Source organism: Crocuta crocuta, unplaced genomic scaffold (assembly GCF_008692635.1).
Source record: "Crocuta crocuta isolate KB4526 unplaced genomic scaffold, BGI_CrCroc_1.0 scaffold687, whole genome shotgun sequence".
NCBI lineage: Eukaryota > Metazoa > Chordata > Mammalia > Carnivora > Hyaenidae > Crocuta > Crocuta crocuta.
This window is the reverse complement of record NW_027530182.1, coordinates 3,932,706-3,950,549: the sequence shown is the minus strand read 5'-3', so window position 1 is coordinate 3,950,549 and position 17,844 is coordinate 3,932,706. Positions and strand designations below refer to the sequence as shown.

The 17,844-nt window shown below is 37.1% G+C and overlaps 1 protein-coding gene across 1 annotated transcript in view; it reads right to left on the bottom strand.

Moving 5' to 3' along the window:
- ADAMTSL1 (ADAMTS like 1) overlaps positions 1-17,844 on the bottom strand; it is a gene marked incomplete at its 5' end in the record, with an annotated part of 912,424 nt that overhangs the window by 345,294 nt on the left and 549,286 nt on the right. The window contains one exon of the mRNA XM_077765085.1: positions 9,741-9,868. Within this exon, the coding sequence (XP_077621211.1) occupies positions 9,741-9,868 (128 nt within the window). The remainder of the gene's footprint in view (positions 1-9,740; positions 9,869-17,844) is intronic.

Below are 17,844 nucleotides of genomic sequence, written 5' to 3'. Positions count from 1 at the left end.
TCTTTTTTAATGGGAAGAGGCATAATGATAATGCTGAATTGAAGGTAGAAAGCTAAACTCCACTCAATGGATAAGAAATCTGGAGCATCTGAGTGGCTCAGGTCATGACCTCAAGGTCCTGGATTCAAGCCCTGTGACGGGCTCTGCGCTGACAGCTCAGAGCCTGGAGCCTGCCTCGAATCCTATGTCTTCCTCTCTCTCCCCCTCCCCTGCTCATGCTGTCTCTCTCTCTCTCTCTCTCTCTTTCAAAAATAAATAAATACTTTAAAAAATAAATTTAATGAATGTGAAGGGAGGTGGGTCCCAGAGAATTTGCATAAAATATCCCAGTCACTGGGCATTAACTTAGTCATTCACTAACAACCTGGAGGCATATTAAAAGGTCAGACTTGTACGCTTAATAATGGAATGGAAGAAAATCTCAGAATTAACTTAGTCTGTTCGTCAATGCAGGCAAGGCTGACCTTGGCTATACTATACAATTGTATAACTACTCAGCAAAGCTATTCCTTTAGCTCACAGTAGTACAGGGACAATCACCACTTTGACATCCGGACATGGTGGTGACCAGGGCTTTCCTCCCATGCTTAGATTGGGTCACTTCACAGAAATTGAGTGGGGAATTTAAACATAAACAAATCTCTTTTACCAGAAAATTCCTTCTTTTCTTTATTACCCTAACTTCCAAAATCCCAGAGAGCTGAATCATTCCACTATCATCTCCTTAATATAGCAGCAAGTTTTTTTAAATTTATTTTTAAATTTACATCCAAGTTAGTTAGCATATAGTGCAATAATGATTTCAGGAGTAGATTCATTGATTCATCCCCTACATATAACACCCAGTGCTCATCCCAAAAAGTGTCTTCCTTAATGCCTCTTGTCCATTTTAGCCCACCCCCTACCCACCACCCCTCCAGCAACCTTCAGTTTGTTCTCTCTAAGAGTCTCTTATGTTTTGTCCCCTCCTTATTTTTATATTATTTTTGCTTCCTTCCTTTATGATCATCTATTTTGTGTCTTCAATTCCTCATATGAGTGAAGTCATATGGTATTTTTCTTTCTCTGACTGACTAATTTCACTGATCATAATAGCCTCTAGTTCCATCCACGTAGTTGCAAATGGCAAGATTTCATTTTTTTGACTGCTGATATTCCATTGTATATATACCACATCTTCTTTATCCATTCATCTGTCAATGGACATTTAGGCTCTTTCCATACTTTGGCTATTGTTGATAGTGAATACAGCAGCAGTTTTAACACTGGTTATACATTAAAATTATTTGTAGACCTGTTAAAAATGTATTGATATCAGAGTTCCACCCTAGAGATTTGCACTTAATTGGCTTTCAGTGAGGCCTGTGTGTGTGTGTACGCTTGGTTATACTTAGCAACTTGCCTGATACATGGTAGATGTCCAATATATATTTATTAAATGAATGAATGAAAATTGATGAGATTCACCCTTAGAAGGTTATATGTTTCTAAGAATTTACCCATTTCTTTTAGGTTATCCAATTTATTGGTATAATTGTTCATTATAGTTCCTTATGGTCCTTTCGATTTCTGAGGTATCCATTGTAGTGTCTTCTTGTTCATTTCTGGTTTTATTTTCATCTCTTCTCTTTTTATTTCTTAGTCTAGCCAAGCATTTGTTGATTTTGTATACCTTTTAAAAAAAAACAACCCAACCCCTCATTTAGTTGAAATCTTTTCTATTGTTTTTCTAACCTCTATTTGATTCAGTTTTGTTTTAATTTTTATTATTTCCTTTTTTTCAGATAACCTTGACTTGTTCTTCTTTTTCTAGTTTAGACCAATAACAAATAAGAAGGTTGAATCAATAATTTAAATACCTCCCAAGAAAGAAAAGCCAGGACCTAATGGTTTCACTGGTGACTTCTATTAAACACTTGGAAAACAGTAATGCCAAGCAATGGGGCGCCTGGGTGGCTCAGTTGGTTAAGTGTCCAATTTCAGCTCGGGTCATGATCTCATGGTTTGTGAGTTCCAGCCCCACATCAGGCTCTGTGCTGACAGCTCAGAGCCTGGAGGTTGCTTCCAATTCTGTGTTCCCTCTGTCTCTGCCCAACCCTCCCTCCCCTCCCCATATGCACTCTGTCTCTTTCTCTCTCAAAAATAAATAAACATTAAAAATGTTTTTAAATAAATAAATAAATAAATAATAGTAATACCAATCCCTCTAAAACTCTTCCAAAAAATAGAAGAGAGAACAGTTCCAAATGAATCTTATGTATTGCTCTGAAACCACAGCCAGACAAACAAATACACTGCAAGAAAACTATAGGCCAAATACCCCTAGTGAACACAGATGCAAAAATCATCAATACGCTTGTACCCAAGTTGATTCAACATTACGAGGATTATACATCATGACCAAGTAGGACTTATCTGCGAAATGTAAGGATGGTACAGCATATGCAAATCAATCAAAGTCATATACCACATTGACAGAACCAAAGATAAAAACCACATGATGAGCTCAACAGATGCAGGAAAAGGAGTGGAAAAAATTCAATCTGTTCATGATTTAAAAAACACTTTTAAACATAGGTATAAAAGGAACTTAACCTCGACACAATGAAGGTCATAGCTGAATAACCACAGCTAACATCATCATCACTGGGGAGAAACTGAAAGCTTTTCCTCTAAGATCCTATATAAGCAAGAATCCTCATTCTCACTACTTCTATTTAATACAGTACCAAAAGTCCTAGTTGAAGCAATTAGACAAGAAATAAAAGGCACCTAAATTAAATTGGAAAAGAAGAAATGAAATTATCTTTGCAGATGACATGATCATATACGTAGAAAAATTTAGAGATTCAACAACAACAACAAACTGTTAGAACTAATAAACAAATTCAAAAGTTTCAGGATACAAAATCAACATATAAAAATTGGTGGCTTTTCTACACATTAACAAACTATCTTAAAAGGAAATTAAGAAAATTCCACTTATAATTGCATCAAAAATAATAAAATGCTTAGGAATAAACTTAACCAATTAGGTGAAAGACTTATACCCTGAAAACTATAAAGCAATGATGAAGGAAATTAAAGAAGACACAGATAAATGGAAAGATAACCCATACTCACAGATTGGAAGAATTAATATTTTTAAAATGTCCATAATATCCAAAGTTGTCTATAGAATCAACACACTCCATATCAAAATTCCAATGGCATTCTTTACAGAAATAGAGAAACAATCCTAAAATTTATGTAGAACTTCAAAAGACCCCAAATAGCCAATGAAATCCTAAGAAAAAAGAACAAAGCTAAAGGCATCACACTTCCTGATTTCAAACTATATGGCAAAGTTATAGTAATCAAAGCAGTACAGTATTACATAAAACCAGACATTTAAACCAATGGAGCAAAACAAAGAGCTCAGAAATATACCCACACATATATGGTCAACTAATCTTGGACAAGAATGCCACAATGGTGAACTCACAATGAGAGTGAAAAGATACTCTCTTGAATAAATGGCATTAGGAAAACTGGTTATCCACATGCCCAAGAATGAAATTGGACCCTTATTCTCACAGTGAATAAAAAAATGAACTCAAAATGGATGAAAGACTTAAATGTAAGACCTGGAACTATAAAATTTCTAGAAGAAAAGAGGGGAAAAGCTTCTTGACATTGGTGTTGGCAATGATTTTTGTCCATGACACCAAAACTGCCTATAACAAAAGCAAAAATAGGTAGGTGGGACTAGATGAAACTAAAAATCTTCTGCATAATCAACAAAGTTAAAAGGCAATCTACATGACTGGAGAAGTTGTTTGCAAACCATATACCTGATAAAGGGTTAATATCCAAAATGTATTAGAGACTCGTACAACTTAATTGTAAAAAAATAAATAATCCAATTAAAAAACTGGCAAAGAACCTGAAAAGACATTTCTTAAGAGGAGATATGCAAATGGCCAACAGGTCCACGAAAAGGTGCCCAACATCACCAAACATCAGGGAAATGAAAATCAAAACCACAATGAAGTATCAGCTCATACCTGTTAGAATGGCTATCATCGAAAAGACAAAAGTAACAAGTGTTGGCAAGGACATAAAGAAAAGGGAACCTTTGTATACAGTTAGTAGGAACAGAAAATGGTAAAGCTATTATAGAACAGTATGGAGGTCCTCAAAAAATGAGAAATATAACTTCTATATGATCTAGCAATATCAATTCTGAGTATATATATTCAAAGGAAATAAAATTTGGATTTTGAAAAGATATCTGCACCCATTTTCACTGCAGCATTATTCATAATAGTAAAGACATGGGAACAATTAAATATCCACAGACAGAGGAATGGGTGAAGAAAATGTAGTATATACATACAATGGAAAATTATTTAGTCTTAACAGGAGGGAAGTCCTGCCATTTGTGACAACATGGAAGAATCTGGTGGACGTTATGCTAAGTGAAATAAGCCAGACACAAAAAGACAAGCACTGAATGATCTCACTTATAAGTGTAATCTAAAATAGTTAAAGTTATAAAAGCAGAGAGTAGGTATAATGGTGCTTTGCCAGGATCAGGAGAGAAGGGGAAATGAGGAGATGTTGGTCAAAGGGTACAAAGTTCCTGTTATGCAAGATGAATCACTTTGGAACATCTAATGTACCATATGGTGATGATAGCTAACAATACTGTATTGTATACTTGAAAGTTGAAACAGGGTATCTCTTAAATCTTCTCAACACATATGCACCAGTATGTAACGTAAGTGTGCTGGATAAGTTATTTAGATTCATGGTAGTGATCTTTTCAAAATATATAAACACATTGAAACATTAAGTTGTATACCTTAAATATATGTAGTTTATACATGTCACAAATATCTCAATAAAGCAGCTGAAAAAAAAAAGAAAATTGAGGAGAAATAGACTTCACAAGGGCTGATAAATAAGCCAAATAAAGAATTTTTAAATAAACAGAAAAAGACAGCCAAGAATTACAAATTCCCAATATGGCTAGTAAAGGTTATTAACACCAAACACATTTCCAATCATTTTTTATTCTAATAAACAGGTTTATGGGATAAAACAGACCATAAATTGGTTATAAACATTCATTCTTTGGACTTAATGTATTCTCCTCCTGAAAGAAGATCAGAGCCAAGGGNGCAGGAAGGAGAAGAGGAAGGAGGTGGGGGGGGGGGGGGAAGGAACACATCCCTCTAAGATATATGACCAGGACTATTAAGTCCTGGTAATACATTTGGATTACGCTTTAACCCAGGAAGTAAAAGGAAGGCAACCACAAACTCTTAAACATCCTAAAATGTGAAATCTTTCCTAACACAATGAAAAGACCTCCTCATATAAATGGCAGAGTAGTCAGACCCATTCTGAACCTATATAGCTTTCTTTTAAACAAAAACTCAAGCATTTCCAATGAAAACAAGACTGATAACATATAACACTAGATGAAGAATAACAGATAAATCTTGCTTTGGGGCTCATTTTAGCTGAAAGTTCTAAAATATCTTAAAACAAGTCCTGTGAAACTTAATTGGATGTTATGATAGAGATGAAATGACTTTAAAGGAAAAATATATTTGTTTAAGAAACCAAATCTTAATGTTAAAATTTTTCTTTTGGTATTTGTTATTATATGGTGTAGAAATTACTTGCTAACTAAAGCTTATATTGCTGCAAGTATCAATATTTTTATGGGAGAAAAACTGTGTTTGCAATAAAAAAAAATCTGAGGAGTTAGCTTAATTTCACTTAGCACAATTATTATGAAATGACAAGTTTGAATGATCTTTCCCATTACTGTGAGATAAGACTCCTTGAGGATGTTTGTTTTAATTTTTCTGTATTTATATTGACAACATTCTGGCAGCCATATCCCTTTGGAACAATATTATAATCTTTTTTTGGACACCTCCACAGTGTGATGATTTTATCTCTTGTTCATCTAATAATTTTATTCAGCTCCAAAAAATTGTATACATCTAAAAATGCAATACAAAATTTATTAACTTTAAAAATGCTTTTATCCTCTGTAAGTAAGCCTTTTTTTCTTTCTATGTGATTACATGTAAGTTTGACAATTGGGATTTAACAAAATATTCTTACTTTTAATGTTCTAATCATTAATCCATACTATTTATTGGTCTGGAGATTAATTTAGCATTTCAGAAGGTTAAAAATGTCACAAAAGACCTTTAAGTCTTCTTCAGGCACCAATATAAAGGTTGACACCACACTTAAGAGCATCCAGCTATCTGAATCATTGCCATTTCAAATGAACTGCACTTTACCCCTTTGACCTTGATTTTGGCATAGACCTAATACAGTGGTACATATGACGTTATGCACAGTATTCTTAAGTGCCTTATGCATCTGGAACTCCTTATGGGAAAAGCTAAATTAACTGGCTGAAGACAAAGCTAGAGCTCTCAGAGACAGACCTTTAGTATCAAATTTAAAACTATATGCTTAAGTAATTTAGGTTGAAGGAAGATAGTTTCCACTAAACAACACACAATACTAGATAAATGAGAAAAACACATTTATTAAAAATATTACTTCAGGGTAACTAATGGGGGACATGAAGGATTGGACAGAAGCACCAGCTTCTCAAGGAAGTTGGTACACTGTTTAATTCACTTGAAATAAAGAGCCATCATTATCAGAGTTATTCAATGAAATCTAACATAATCTTACAGAAGTTAGTAAATGTTGCAGAAAAAAAGTTTATATGGTGTCTTCCCTTAAGATGGGGGAGAAGGCAAAGGAAGGATTCTGTTTAGTATCTCCCTTGGTCAGGGCATTGTCTCAAGCATCGCATCAAGCACTGCCAATGAGAAAGATGGGTTTTATATTTAATGCTTATTTATATTTTCACTGTGCTTTCCCTCCACTGATTTTTATTTTCCTGCACTCTTCAACAGATCACTCAGAGAGGTTCTCAAACTTGTAAAGTTAACCAAGCCTCTTCCCAATCTCCCCATCCATCACAGAACATAATGAACTCCAGAAGTTGAGTAGTTGTCACTTATTCCATAAAATCTGTGTATTTTAGCTCCTTTGACAGTTCTATCATATTTGGAATAGAGTAATTATTAGCTGATAGACTTAAAAATATCAGAGCTAAATGTGAGACCAGGCCTGGAAAAACAGTCTGGCAAAGGAATTCAGCGGGTCAATGGGATTTATTTAGGCTGAATTTGAGTGCTTACTAGTAGACTAAAACACACATTCTATTTACTTGTTGGGCCTTTAAGGACGTATACATTCATAACTTGTGATCTTTCTCGAGTGTATAACATGACCACATTAAATTCAGATGTTTAGATGTGGAGACGAGAGAAAACCCATTAAGTTCATTAGCTATTAAAAAATGAATAAGATGGCCACAGTTGACAACTCATGGTAGGCTGGTGGCCCGGCCCCTTTCCCCATTGTTTTAGCTTTTTATCTAGCCCAGTATGAGTTTACTTAATGTATTTTTTCAATATTTGAAAGTCAAATAGGGACTTAAAGTCTATATGTTTATATTTTTAGAATTTACATTTTACTTTTCCAATTCATTATGAGTAGATGATGAATGATATCCTCTATAGTGTCTTAATAAAATCCTAACAATGGGAGCTTTAATTTACCAGGTGACAAAACTGGTAAGTGTAAAGTTCACATAACTGATGTTATGTGATGCTCTGATATATTTGATGCTTCGCCGAATGACAGGGTTCTACCTGTGATTGTAATTCACCCCTCAAGTTGCTTGTCAGTCTCTTACTCTGTACAAGATCCTCAGAATGTAGAGTTCACATCAATGAGCCACTATGAAGGTTCCCATACAGTCCTTACCAGCTTCGTGACTGATATATTTTGGCTCACTCCTATAGCATATTCAAGCCTGGTAATTTGAGAAAACAGCACAATAGGAACATTTCAAATTTGTACATTTTGGCTTTATTGATGTCTGTTCGTTATCAGTTACATCTTGTAGGGCTATCACCACGTAGTATCATGTAGTGCAGACATAGGAAGTGTTTGATATTTGAGTCTAAGAGAAGAGGTGAATCATAAAAATGAAAGGTCTAGTTTTTTCTATTCAGCTCAGGGATCTAGTTTGTTATGAGGCTGGTCTCCAAAGATGACAAACAAACTTGCTAGTGGATACAAGCCAATAGCTCCATCTTCTGAATAGACCCAAACACTGGAATGGCTAAATAACAGGATTGATCTGGTTTCTTGCAAGATATGCCCATTGGCTAGGTTTCCCAGGGTACATCATTTCCACTGGGATCTGCCTGGAACCAAAATGGTCTCTAGTTAGCAATGGATTCAGTGAAGGAAAATCTATCTGTCAGACCATGTTCAGGCCTGCGGGACATAGAAAAGAGTAAGACTTGGATCCTGATTTCAAGAAATTCTCCCATTAGAGTAAGCTGACATTTTTCTGAACCTATATCTCACCACTTTGTGCTGTTTGTTTATGAAAAGTCTAGAATAATTAGCAGATATATCTATTGATAGATAGATGTAGATATATAGATACTTCCTTCTTCTGTTCATGTTTTATAATATATAGTAATTTTGATCAAACCAGCAGATCTAACATCTATCGAATATCTATCTATCTATAAATAGATGTAGATGTAGCTATAGATATTTATAGATATCTATCTATAGTTAGACAGGTAGATGGAGATGTAGCTATAGATATTTCCTTCTTCTGTGTTTCATAATATATAGTAATCTTGATCAAATCTCCTACTTTTCACATGTAACACTTTTCACTGTCAAAAATCTCATTAAAAATGTTATTTGGGGCACCTGGGTGGCTTAGTCGGTTGAGCGTCCGACTTTCGCTTAGGTCATGATCTTGCGGTTCGTGGGTTCGAGCCCCACGTCGGGCTCTATGCTGACTGCCAGCTCAGAGCCTGGAGCCTGTTTCAGAGTCTGTATCTCCCTCTCTCTCTGACCCTCCCCTGCTCACGCTCTCTCTCTGTCTCCTAGAAATAAATAAAAGTACTTTTAAAAATATTGTTATTGAACTTTGTATTTTATAGTTTGAAGAAAAATCTAGTCATAGACTACACGGCTCAGGAAACAGTTCTGAATTACTATTATTTGAAATAGACTTTCCATTGTAATGGCTCAGGCCTTTACTTTCAGCTTAGAAACCATTAGCCACCCTCCACCTTCACCACTGCTCTCATTCCCATGCCCAATTCCCAAGCAGTTTCTGTTTTCCAAACCTCCTTATGTGCAAATTTCATCATTCATTGAACTGAATAATCTCGGGGAACTTCCAGCCATCTCAGAAACCCAAACCAACATATCACTTGTTTGCAAAGGGCTTGATAACACTGGAATCAACATAAACTTAATATGCCATCAACGTTAATATTGTTGCTATTCTTGTCACTAAAACTTAAGGGGATTCAAAAAGTGCCATATATTATGGAGCTAAATATACTAGGTCCATTTCTACTTATAAATTAACCATGAAAATAGACAAAATTTTCTCTGTAAATGAGATACATTCTATATTGCTTATCATATAAGAGTATATAAATAACCTAGCTGGAAATGCACATGTTTAATTCTTTGTACCTTCCTTCCATCCGATTTGTGTGCAACAAAACGCTCTTAATAACCCCAACCACAAAAGTATGCATCGAAACTGCTACATCCGGGCCTTACAAACTCTCTACCCTCCGGGGTGCAGGACTTACTTGTTGCTGAGGCAGCGTCTCAGAGAGTAGGAGGCCCCTCCACCACAGGTACGTGAGCACTCACTCCACGGGCCCCAAGCGTCCCACAAACCATCCCGGTCTTCCTCAGAGCGGGCTGTCCTGGAGCTCTGTGAGCAAAAAGAGAGTGGTTAGTATCATGTCCCCACTGAACCCTGAAACACATGTGCTAAAGTATGGGCATTTTGTATGTCTGAATATGGTAATCTTGCTGGAGATGAAAACATTCATTAGATTCTTTCTAACTTAATGTGTTTGGGGAGTGGGCTATTTGAGCCATGACAGAAGGGGACAAGGGATTTGCCTAATGGAGCAAATAGAAAAAGGGGGCAAGAAATAGAGTGAGGGTTAAGATAAATTGAAGTCAATTTTGTACTAAAGTCAAGATTTTGCCCTGGGCTCATAAGTCTACTCATCTACTACCTTTTTGTGAAAACAGAGAAACCGCTCTCAGAGATGCTTCTCTTCTGAGAAGCTTGTAATGTTATCTTCCAACATATCTTGTTATCTTCCAAAATTTAATATTTTATACAATTGACAATTTTTTAAATGAAGCAACCTCATTTCCAGATTTCAGACTTATTCATTAGAACAACTGCATGAAGTAACGTCAGTAATGCAGGGATTGCCTCTTGACAAATAGATTTGCTTGTCACTGATGGGCTCCCTAGTGAAATCTGCACCTACTGTATAGAAAATTGGTATATGCAGATCTCCATGTTGAACTTCACATTTCTCATAAGAGTCATAGATAAAATTTGTGCCATAGTTTAAAGAATAGGCTCTATAATTAGAAATCGCCTGGGTTGTACATGGATTTGTTTTTACCAGGTGTCCTTGAACAATTACCACCTACCTATACTAAAATTTCCCTTTCTGTAAAATGGGGATAATATTATGCCCATAATAATAGTAACCATGCCACTACATGCACACATACATACATATACACTATAGAAGAAGATTAGCTAAATGAACTTAGCCTCGGACTAGCTTCAGAGTAAAGCACTAATACATATTACCCATAATTATGTTATGATAAATTGAGAATGTCAAATACGTATGTACACAGTTGTACATCTGCTTAAACTGCCATAACAAAATACCAGACTGGGTGGCTTAAAAAACAAAAAGTTATTTTCTCATAGTCCTGGAAGCTGAAAGTCAGAGAACAGGGTGCCAGAATGGGTGGCTCCTGGTGACAGCTTTCCCCTTGGGTTGCAGAAGGCAGCCTTCTTACGGTGTGCTCACATGACCTCCATTTTGTGTGAGCATGGATAGACTGGGAGAAGACAGAGCAAGCTCTCTCGTGTCTCTTCTTCTAAGGACACTAATCCCATCATGAGGGACCTCTTTCATGACCTTATATAAACTGATTATCTCCCAAAGGCCTCATCTCCATATTACACCATCACATTGGGGGTTTAGGACTTTAACGTATGAATTGGGGTACGGGGTACAATTCAGTCCATAGCAACAGTTCTACAAATAGCTAACATGAACTGGGGCCAAATTATTTTACCGAGTAAATCAAACATGATATTCAAACATTAAAGAAGGTATCTTCTCAGGGCTGCCAAGGTGGCTTAGTTGGTTAAGCATCTGACTTTGGCTCAGGTCATGATCTCATGGTTCTTGAGTTTGAGCTCTGCATCAGACTCTGCTGTCAGTGCAGAGCCCACTTCAGATCCTCTGTCTCCCTCTCTTTCTGCCCCACCCCCCACCTCTCTCTCTCTCAAAAATAAACATTAACAAAGATGGTATCTTCTTATATCAATCAGGGACATACTTCTGTAAAACATTAAAATTTCAAATTTAAATTAGGAAAAAACAAACCCACAAGAAAACAGGCATGTTAGATGATATGACAATGTCACCTTCAGTTTTGTTTCTGAAGAGAGAGCACAGGGGAAGTGGAATGCTGGGAAAGGTTGGGACTTGAAGGCCTCTTTATAGATCAGTTGCTATGGGTCTCTGCCTTTACTGATATTATTTACTGTTACTGAAATTTATAAACATAGACGTACTCTGAAAGGTTATAGGAGGGACTCTGGGAAGATTCTTGTGCCTTTTTCTGCTGAGTTTAGTGGAGACACCAGAACTTTAAGGCATCATCTCCCTGAAAACTCCAGCTTTCCCACAGCAGAATCTTCTAGCCACCTGCCACATTGCATTTGCCTGGTGATATCATCTGTCAGTAGTTTGAGGCTCCTATAAAATGTGGAATAGAATGGGTAACAGAAACGCATTGGTTACCCCAAAGTCTGTTCTTTCTAAAGGAAGTATTTACTGAGCTCTGAAGCCTGGTTTTTAGGATTAATAAAATCAATCTCTAATCAAGGCAATATGGGGCACTCTGTTTCCAGAGCTTAATTAAATACTGAAGGAGAAAAGACTCTGGCAATGAAGTATACATTGTCCATACACCCATTAAATTCATTCCTCAGATTTTTGAACACTTTATTATGCATCTTCTGGCTCCCTTTTAGTTTGCTCTGTGTGACTGGAAGACGTTCTGTTGAGAGAGCTATGGTATTTGCTGGATGCAGTAATGATTTGTGTGACAAACATACATTTGTACAGTACAATGTCTCTCATTTTATTCAAATTAAATAAGTCTGAGATGAAAACCAAAATTGCAAATGCGAGGATTCATGAAATAATTAAGAGCAAGATGAGTGATTACAAATTATGATACCATCCAGTTTTTACAACTGAAAAAAAATTCCACACACAGAATTCACATGTGAACTCCATTTCCATGTGAGATAAGAACACCAGGATGCCAAATCCTTGGAAGGGTTCCCTCTGGCTGCTCTCTGGATAAGCTATTTTGGAAATAATATACAGTTGAGATTTTGCTTTTCGAGACAAACAAATTGGTTCAAACTCTGTTCTAAAGTTGTTTGGTATTTTTCACGTACCTTGTCTAAAGAAGCACTGAAATGGCTCTGTCTAAAGTGAGGCTGTGTCTCACCTCATTACAAGTTACGAGTTTCAGCACAACTAGACACACCACAGTGTTTTGAAAGAGATCACACATGGACTCAGAAGCAAGTCATGGGCCTTGTTCTCAAACTGGAATCATCTCCAAGGTGTCTTTTAGCAAGTGGAATCAACATAATTCATGTCAACGGAATCAATGTTTAATGTTAGACAAAGTGAAGTGATTTACCCCCTCTTTCACTGTGCCAGATTTTTACATCTATAACCAGAAATGACAATTCAGCAATGCCTTTCAGGTCATTGAAGACCTAACAGCATTTGCTTATTATGGTTTTTAAGAAGGCCTTTGGTATAAACAACTTTTACGCCTGGCCCAGATGGGACTCAAGCTTATTCTCTCTTATTGTGAAATGTGCATTTCTCCACAGCATTTTGTTTTTAAAGTGTTAGCTTTGAGTTGCATCTAGCAAGAGAAACTGAGGCAAAAAAAAAAAAAAAGGTCTAGATGATGAGTTGCCTAAAACCAATGATGACTGCTTATGAAACCAAAATTCTAAGCTTTTAAAATATACCCCAGTCAATGCTTTCCAATTTGATTTCTGTCACATAAATGTAGTATTTTAATCTCAGTATCTCAGAAGCAAGATCATGGATGCTTTGAAACACAGTGACCAAGGGATTACCCCTGACCCCACTTCAGGGAGTTTCAGCAACAGTGTCAGGTAAGATGATGGTCATTTGCTATGAATTGACTAAAAATTGAAGAGCAACTATTCAATTCTGAATTTAAGCCAATGTTTCACTGGTAGATTTATCCAAAACAGTCAATACTGCATCTGATATTGAACTTGAGGGAAAAGTCCATTAAAAATCCCATCTTTTTTTGTAGCACTTATTTCACTTTGTAGTTATTGGATGGGTTAGAATGGACAATTAGCACCTTTTTTGAGCCAACATTTCAGAAATCCAGGGAACACTGAGAGAAGAAAGGCCTGAGTCTTGGTTCTATAATCCTTGAAAATTGAGTATTTGCCTTGAGTTATTCAATTTAGAAAAAGACTAGCTATTTCTAAGTCTTTGATGCCACATGATAAACTTTGAATATAGCATTGATGATGACTCTTAAATCAATTACTTTCTTGTAGGAAAATTCAGCAATCAACTCCCCAGGCCCATCCAACCATTGATCTGGCCTGTTAAGAGGTGCCAAGCCTCAGTCAATGACGACTTCATGGAATGCAGACTGTGGCCACAGATCATCATATACGTCCTGGGAGTATTGGAAGAGGATTAGAATAGCTTCCATAAACCTATCAGCCCCAGAATGGTGTCATTTCCTCATCATTGCTGGTTTACCTAAATGTGGTTTTCACTTGATAGTTTTGCAGTTAATTTCAGAGCCAACTGCTCTAAGATCAGTAACCAAGTCTCAGGTGAACAGCTTTAAACCTGACCGCTAATGGGGCGCCCGGGTGGCTTAGTCGGTTAAGCGTCCGACTTTCGCTCAGGTCATGATCTCGCGGTTCATGGGTTTGAGCCCCGCGTCGGGCTCTGTGCTGGCTGCCAGCTCGGAGCCTAGAGCCTGTTTCAGTCTGTGACTCCCTCTCTCTCTGACCCTCCCCTGCTCACGCTGTCTCTCTCTCTCTCTCCTAGAAATAAATAAAACATTAAAAAAAAAATTTTAAACCTGACCGCTAAGTAGTTAAGCAGCTGGAGTAATCACATGAAGCAAGAGTTCCCTACATCTCACCATCTAGCAGATGAATCTTAGAATGACCTCCTGTGTACCACTTTATCCAGAAGCCTCTTTCACTGGACAGGTTGTCAAGGACTTATGGACAATGCTGTAGGGTGAAGCACAAATTAGCAATCAAAAGACTCTGGAGTTCTAGGGGTGTCTGGGTGGCTTAGTTGGCTAATTGTCAGACTCAGTTTGGACTCAGGTCATGATCTCGAGGTTCATGATTCTGAGCCCTGCACTGGGCTCTGTGCCAACAGTGTGGAGCCTGCTTCAAATCCTCTCTCTCTCTCTGCCCCTCCCCTGCTCATGCTCTCTCTCTCTCCCAAAATAAATAAATAAACTTAAAAAATTTTTTAAAGACTCTGGAGTTCTATTAATATATATACAGAGGCCTTGGAAAATATTTTTTTCTAAACATGTAGTAAGAGGTCAAACTGTATGGAACTAAATAAAAATGGAAATAGGTCCGGAGGAAATGGATGATAGGTTTTTGTAAACTTTAAGTTATAGAACAGATGAAGTTACATTATAAGCGAAGTGTTTTTTGAACTCAACAGATCTTCAAATGTAGCAAAATGGGTTATGGGATGAGGCAAAGAGCCCCTCTTACTATTTCAAGATCAGCAAAAAGGTACCTAAGTCTCTGGTTTTCCTCTCCTCTGTGACAGCATTTAGCTTAAGCCAGGTGTGCATGTGACTGTTTACAAGTGGATGGCACATCCCTCTAAATTAAAAAGAAGGGCAGCTCCCTTCCCCCTCCAGTGATGAGAGGACCATTTTTCTATGGTGAGCCCATGGGAAGTGGAGAAGTGAACACACAGAAACATCGTGTCCATGTACCAAGTTCTGGAAATGAATCTGCCAATTCCATTTTTAATTCCTCTATACATATCAGGGCTCTCTAAATCTTATCTAATCTTTGGCTTCTTTAACAATTTGGAATACTGGTTCTGCCACCAACTTTACATGGTAGGGGTTGTGATTCCCTGATCTGAGAACTTACAAATAGATATTAAGCTGTAACTGGGCTCTTGTAAAAGTCCATTAGCTTTTTGATGTACTTTCTTAAGGAGCAGAGCATGTGGATACTGAGGCATGCGCCTTCCCAGATATTTGCTGCTGGCTTTGCTTAGGAAATTCAGATCATCTGGTTCTTATCACAGCTGCACTGCTGGGGGATATGATGAACTGCCAGTGACACAGTGCACAGTCTTTCAGAGGCCACTGCATGAGGTCTGTCCCTTGCTACCGAGGAGAAAAGTCAATTCTGTAACATGGTGTAAAAGCTATGCAGACCTCAGGAAGACTTTTGGGTACCTGTCTTCCTTTTTCTTCTACTGCGCCTGTGCACGTGCACTCACTAGCACACCCCTTTCACATTCCTATGAGGGCACCTAATTGTACCTAAGCCTGGAGGGTTACTGGTGAGGGAAATATGCTGGCTGGGATTTATTAAGTACCTATGTACCAGGAAGTATGCCAGAATTTACCCAAATTATCGTATTTAATCCTCCCAGTGAGCCATGTCAGGTTGGATTTTTCCCCCCTTATTTTACTAACAAGAAAATTGAGGCTTAGAGAGGTTGAACAACCTATACCATTGTGTAGGAGAAGGAACTTGGCTGTGGGTCTCAGAAAGACTTTACTAGTCATATATTGGTCAACTTGCCTTCAGCAACATTGTCAGATCTCTTTGAGCAGAGTTTATTCATCTGTAAAAGGGGAAAGTTGACACTTCTCTTACTAGGGTGACTGTGAAGATTAACCAAGAGAATATATGTAAAGTCCTGGATGTAATTTCTGGCATGTTAGTGTTAACTGTTTTATTTCTACCATGAATAGACACACCGCTCTCCTGATGTCAGTCACACAGTTAGTACCTGGTCCCGCCAGGTTTTATACCTGTTATCTGACCACCTTTTGTTCTGAGTAGCTTCACATTTTGACCTTCCTTTCCATTTTTAAACAGCGTCTCTCAGCACATAATTTTTTTCTTTTTATAGAATGACAAGAACTAATGTTGCTTTTCTAAAAAAAAAAATATTGTGTACTCAGAACTGTTTCTCCCTCTGGGAATAACAACTTGGAGATGGAATTAAGACAGCTTCACTACTTTTTAGGAAACAAAAACCTGACTCTGCTCAATATTAAATGCTTCAGTGTGATTTTCATTTCAGAGCTACGGTACCTAGATTTATTTTGTATCTTATCCAAGGACAAGGCCGGATTATAGCTCATCTAAGAAACTGCTACAGAAACCTCTGGGCATTTTGGAGAGCTCCACCCACACACAATTTCCGTCACGGCCAGCTGAATTAAAAATCAATAATTGCTGATTTGAGCAAAGATCAGTATTCAGGAAATTTGCCGCTGGTCATTGAGTGTTTTGAGTCAGCTTATCTCAAGAAAAAGCATCGTAAAATATTTTATCACTGTCGATTTCTAATCCTTTAAAAGCATAAATTTAGCAAATAGAAATGCTCTACTCTGTTTTAATACTGATAGTGGGGCCCCTGGGTGGCTCAGGTGGTTAAGCTTCTGACTTCAGCTCAGGTTGAATATCTTGTACTTTGTGAGTTCAAGCCCTGCATCGGGCTCTGTGCTGACAGTTCAGGAACCAGCTTCTGATTCTGTGTGTCTCTCCCACTCTCTGCCCCTCCACTGCTCATGTTCTGTCTGTCTCTCAAAAATAAATAAACATTAAAAAATTTTTAAATAGTGCATTAATATTAAAAAATATTGATAGAATATTAATATAAATATGATATGCATTCTCTTTTTTATGATGCATTCTTTCTGACAGAGATTTAAAACTCAAAGTTTGGATGAAAACCTATGTACATGTATATATAGCATATACATATATATAAGTATGTATGTACACTGTGTATGTACATACATGTACATGTATGTGTATTTATATATGTATACATCTTCCAGGCTATAATCTTTCAGACCATATAGAAACTTTCTACTAGAAGGACCTTGTCAGTCTGGTTTTCTTTTTTTCACTATAATAATATTCTTTAATTTAATAGTTAGCTTCTGAACCTAGGGGCAACTCAGGAGCAGAAGGCCGAAATGAGTAACCCCATGTCTTTCACAAAGGAAAATTGGACAACAGGAGAATTGTATCCTGTACAAACTGCAGTAATTTTTAAAAATCATTTATGCCAATATTTGTGCTGACAGTTCTCATGTTCTTGGCCATCTGCACTTGTAGGGATATTTCGAAGCCTCTATATTATTTCACCTCAACTGTGAAAAAGGCCATTTTACCTCGAGTTCTGAAAATGAAGTAGTTCGTCCTGGTTGCTCTTTTCTCTATACTTAGAAAATAAAAATCTCCAGTGGAAAATAATATGCAGGCTAAGCACCAAGGAAAACAGTGAAGAATCC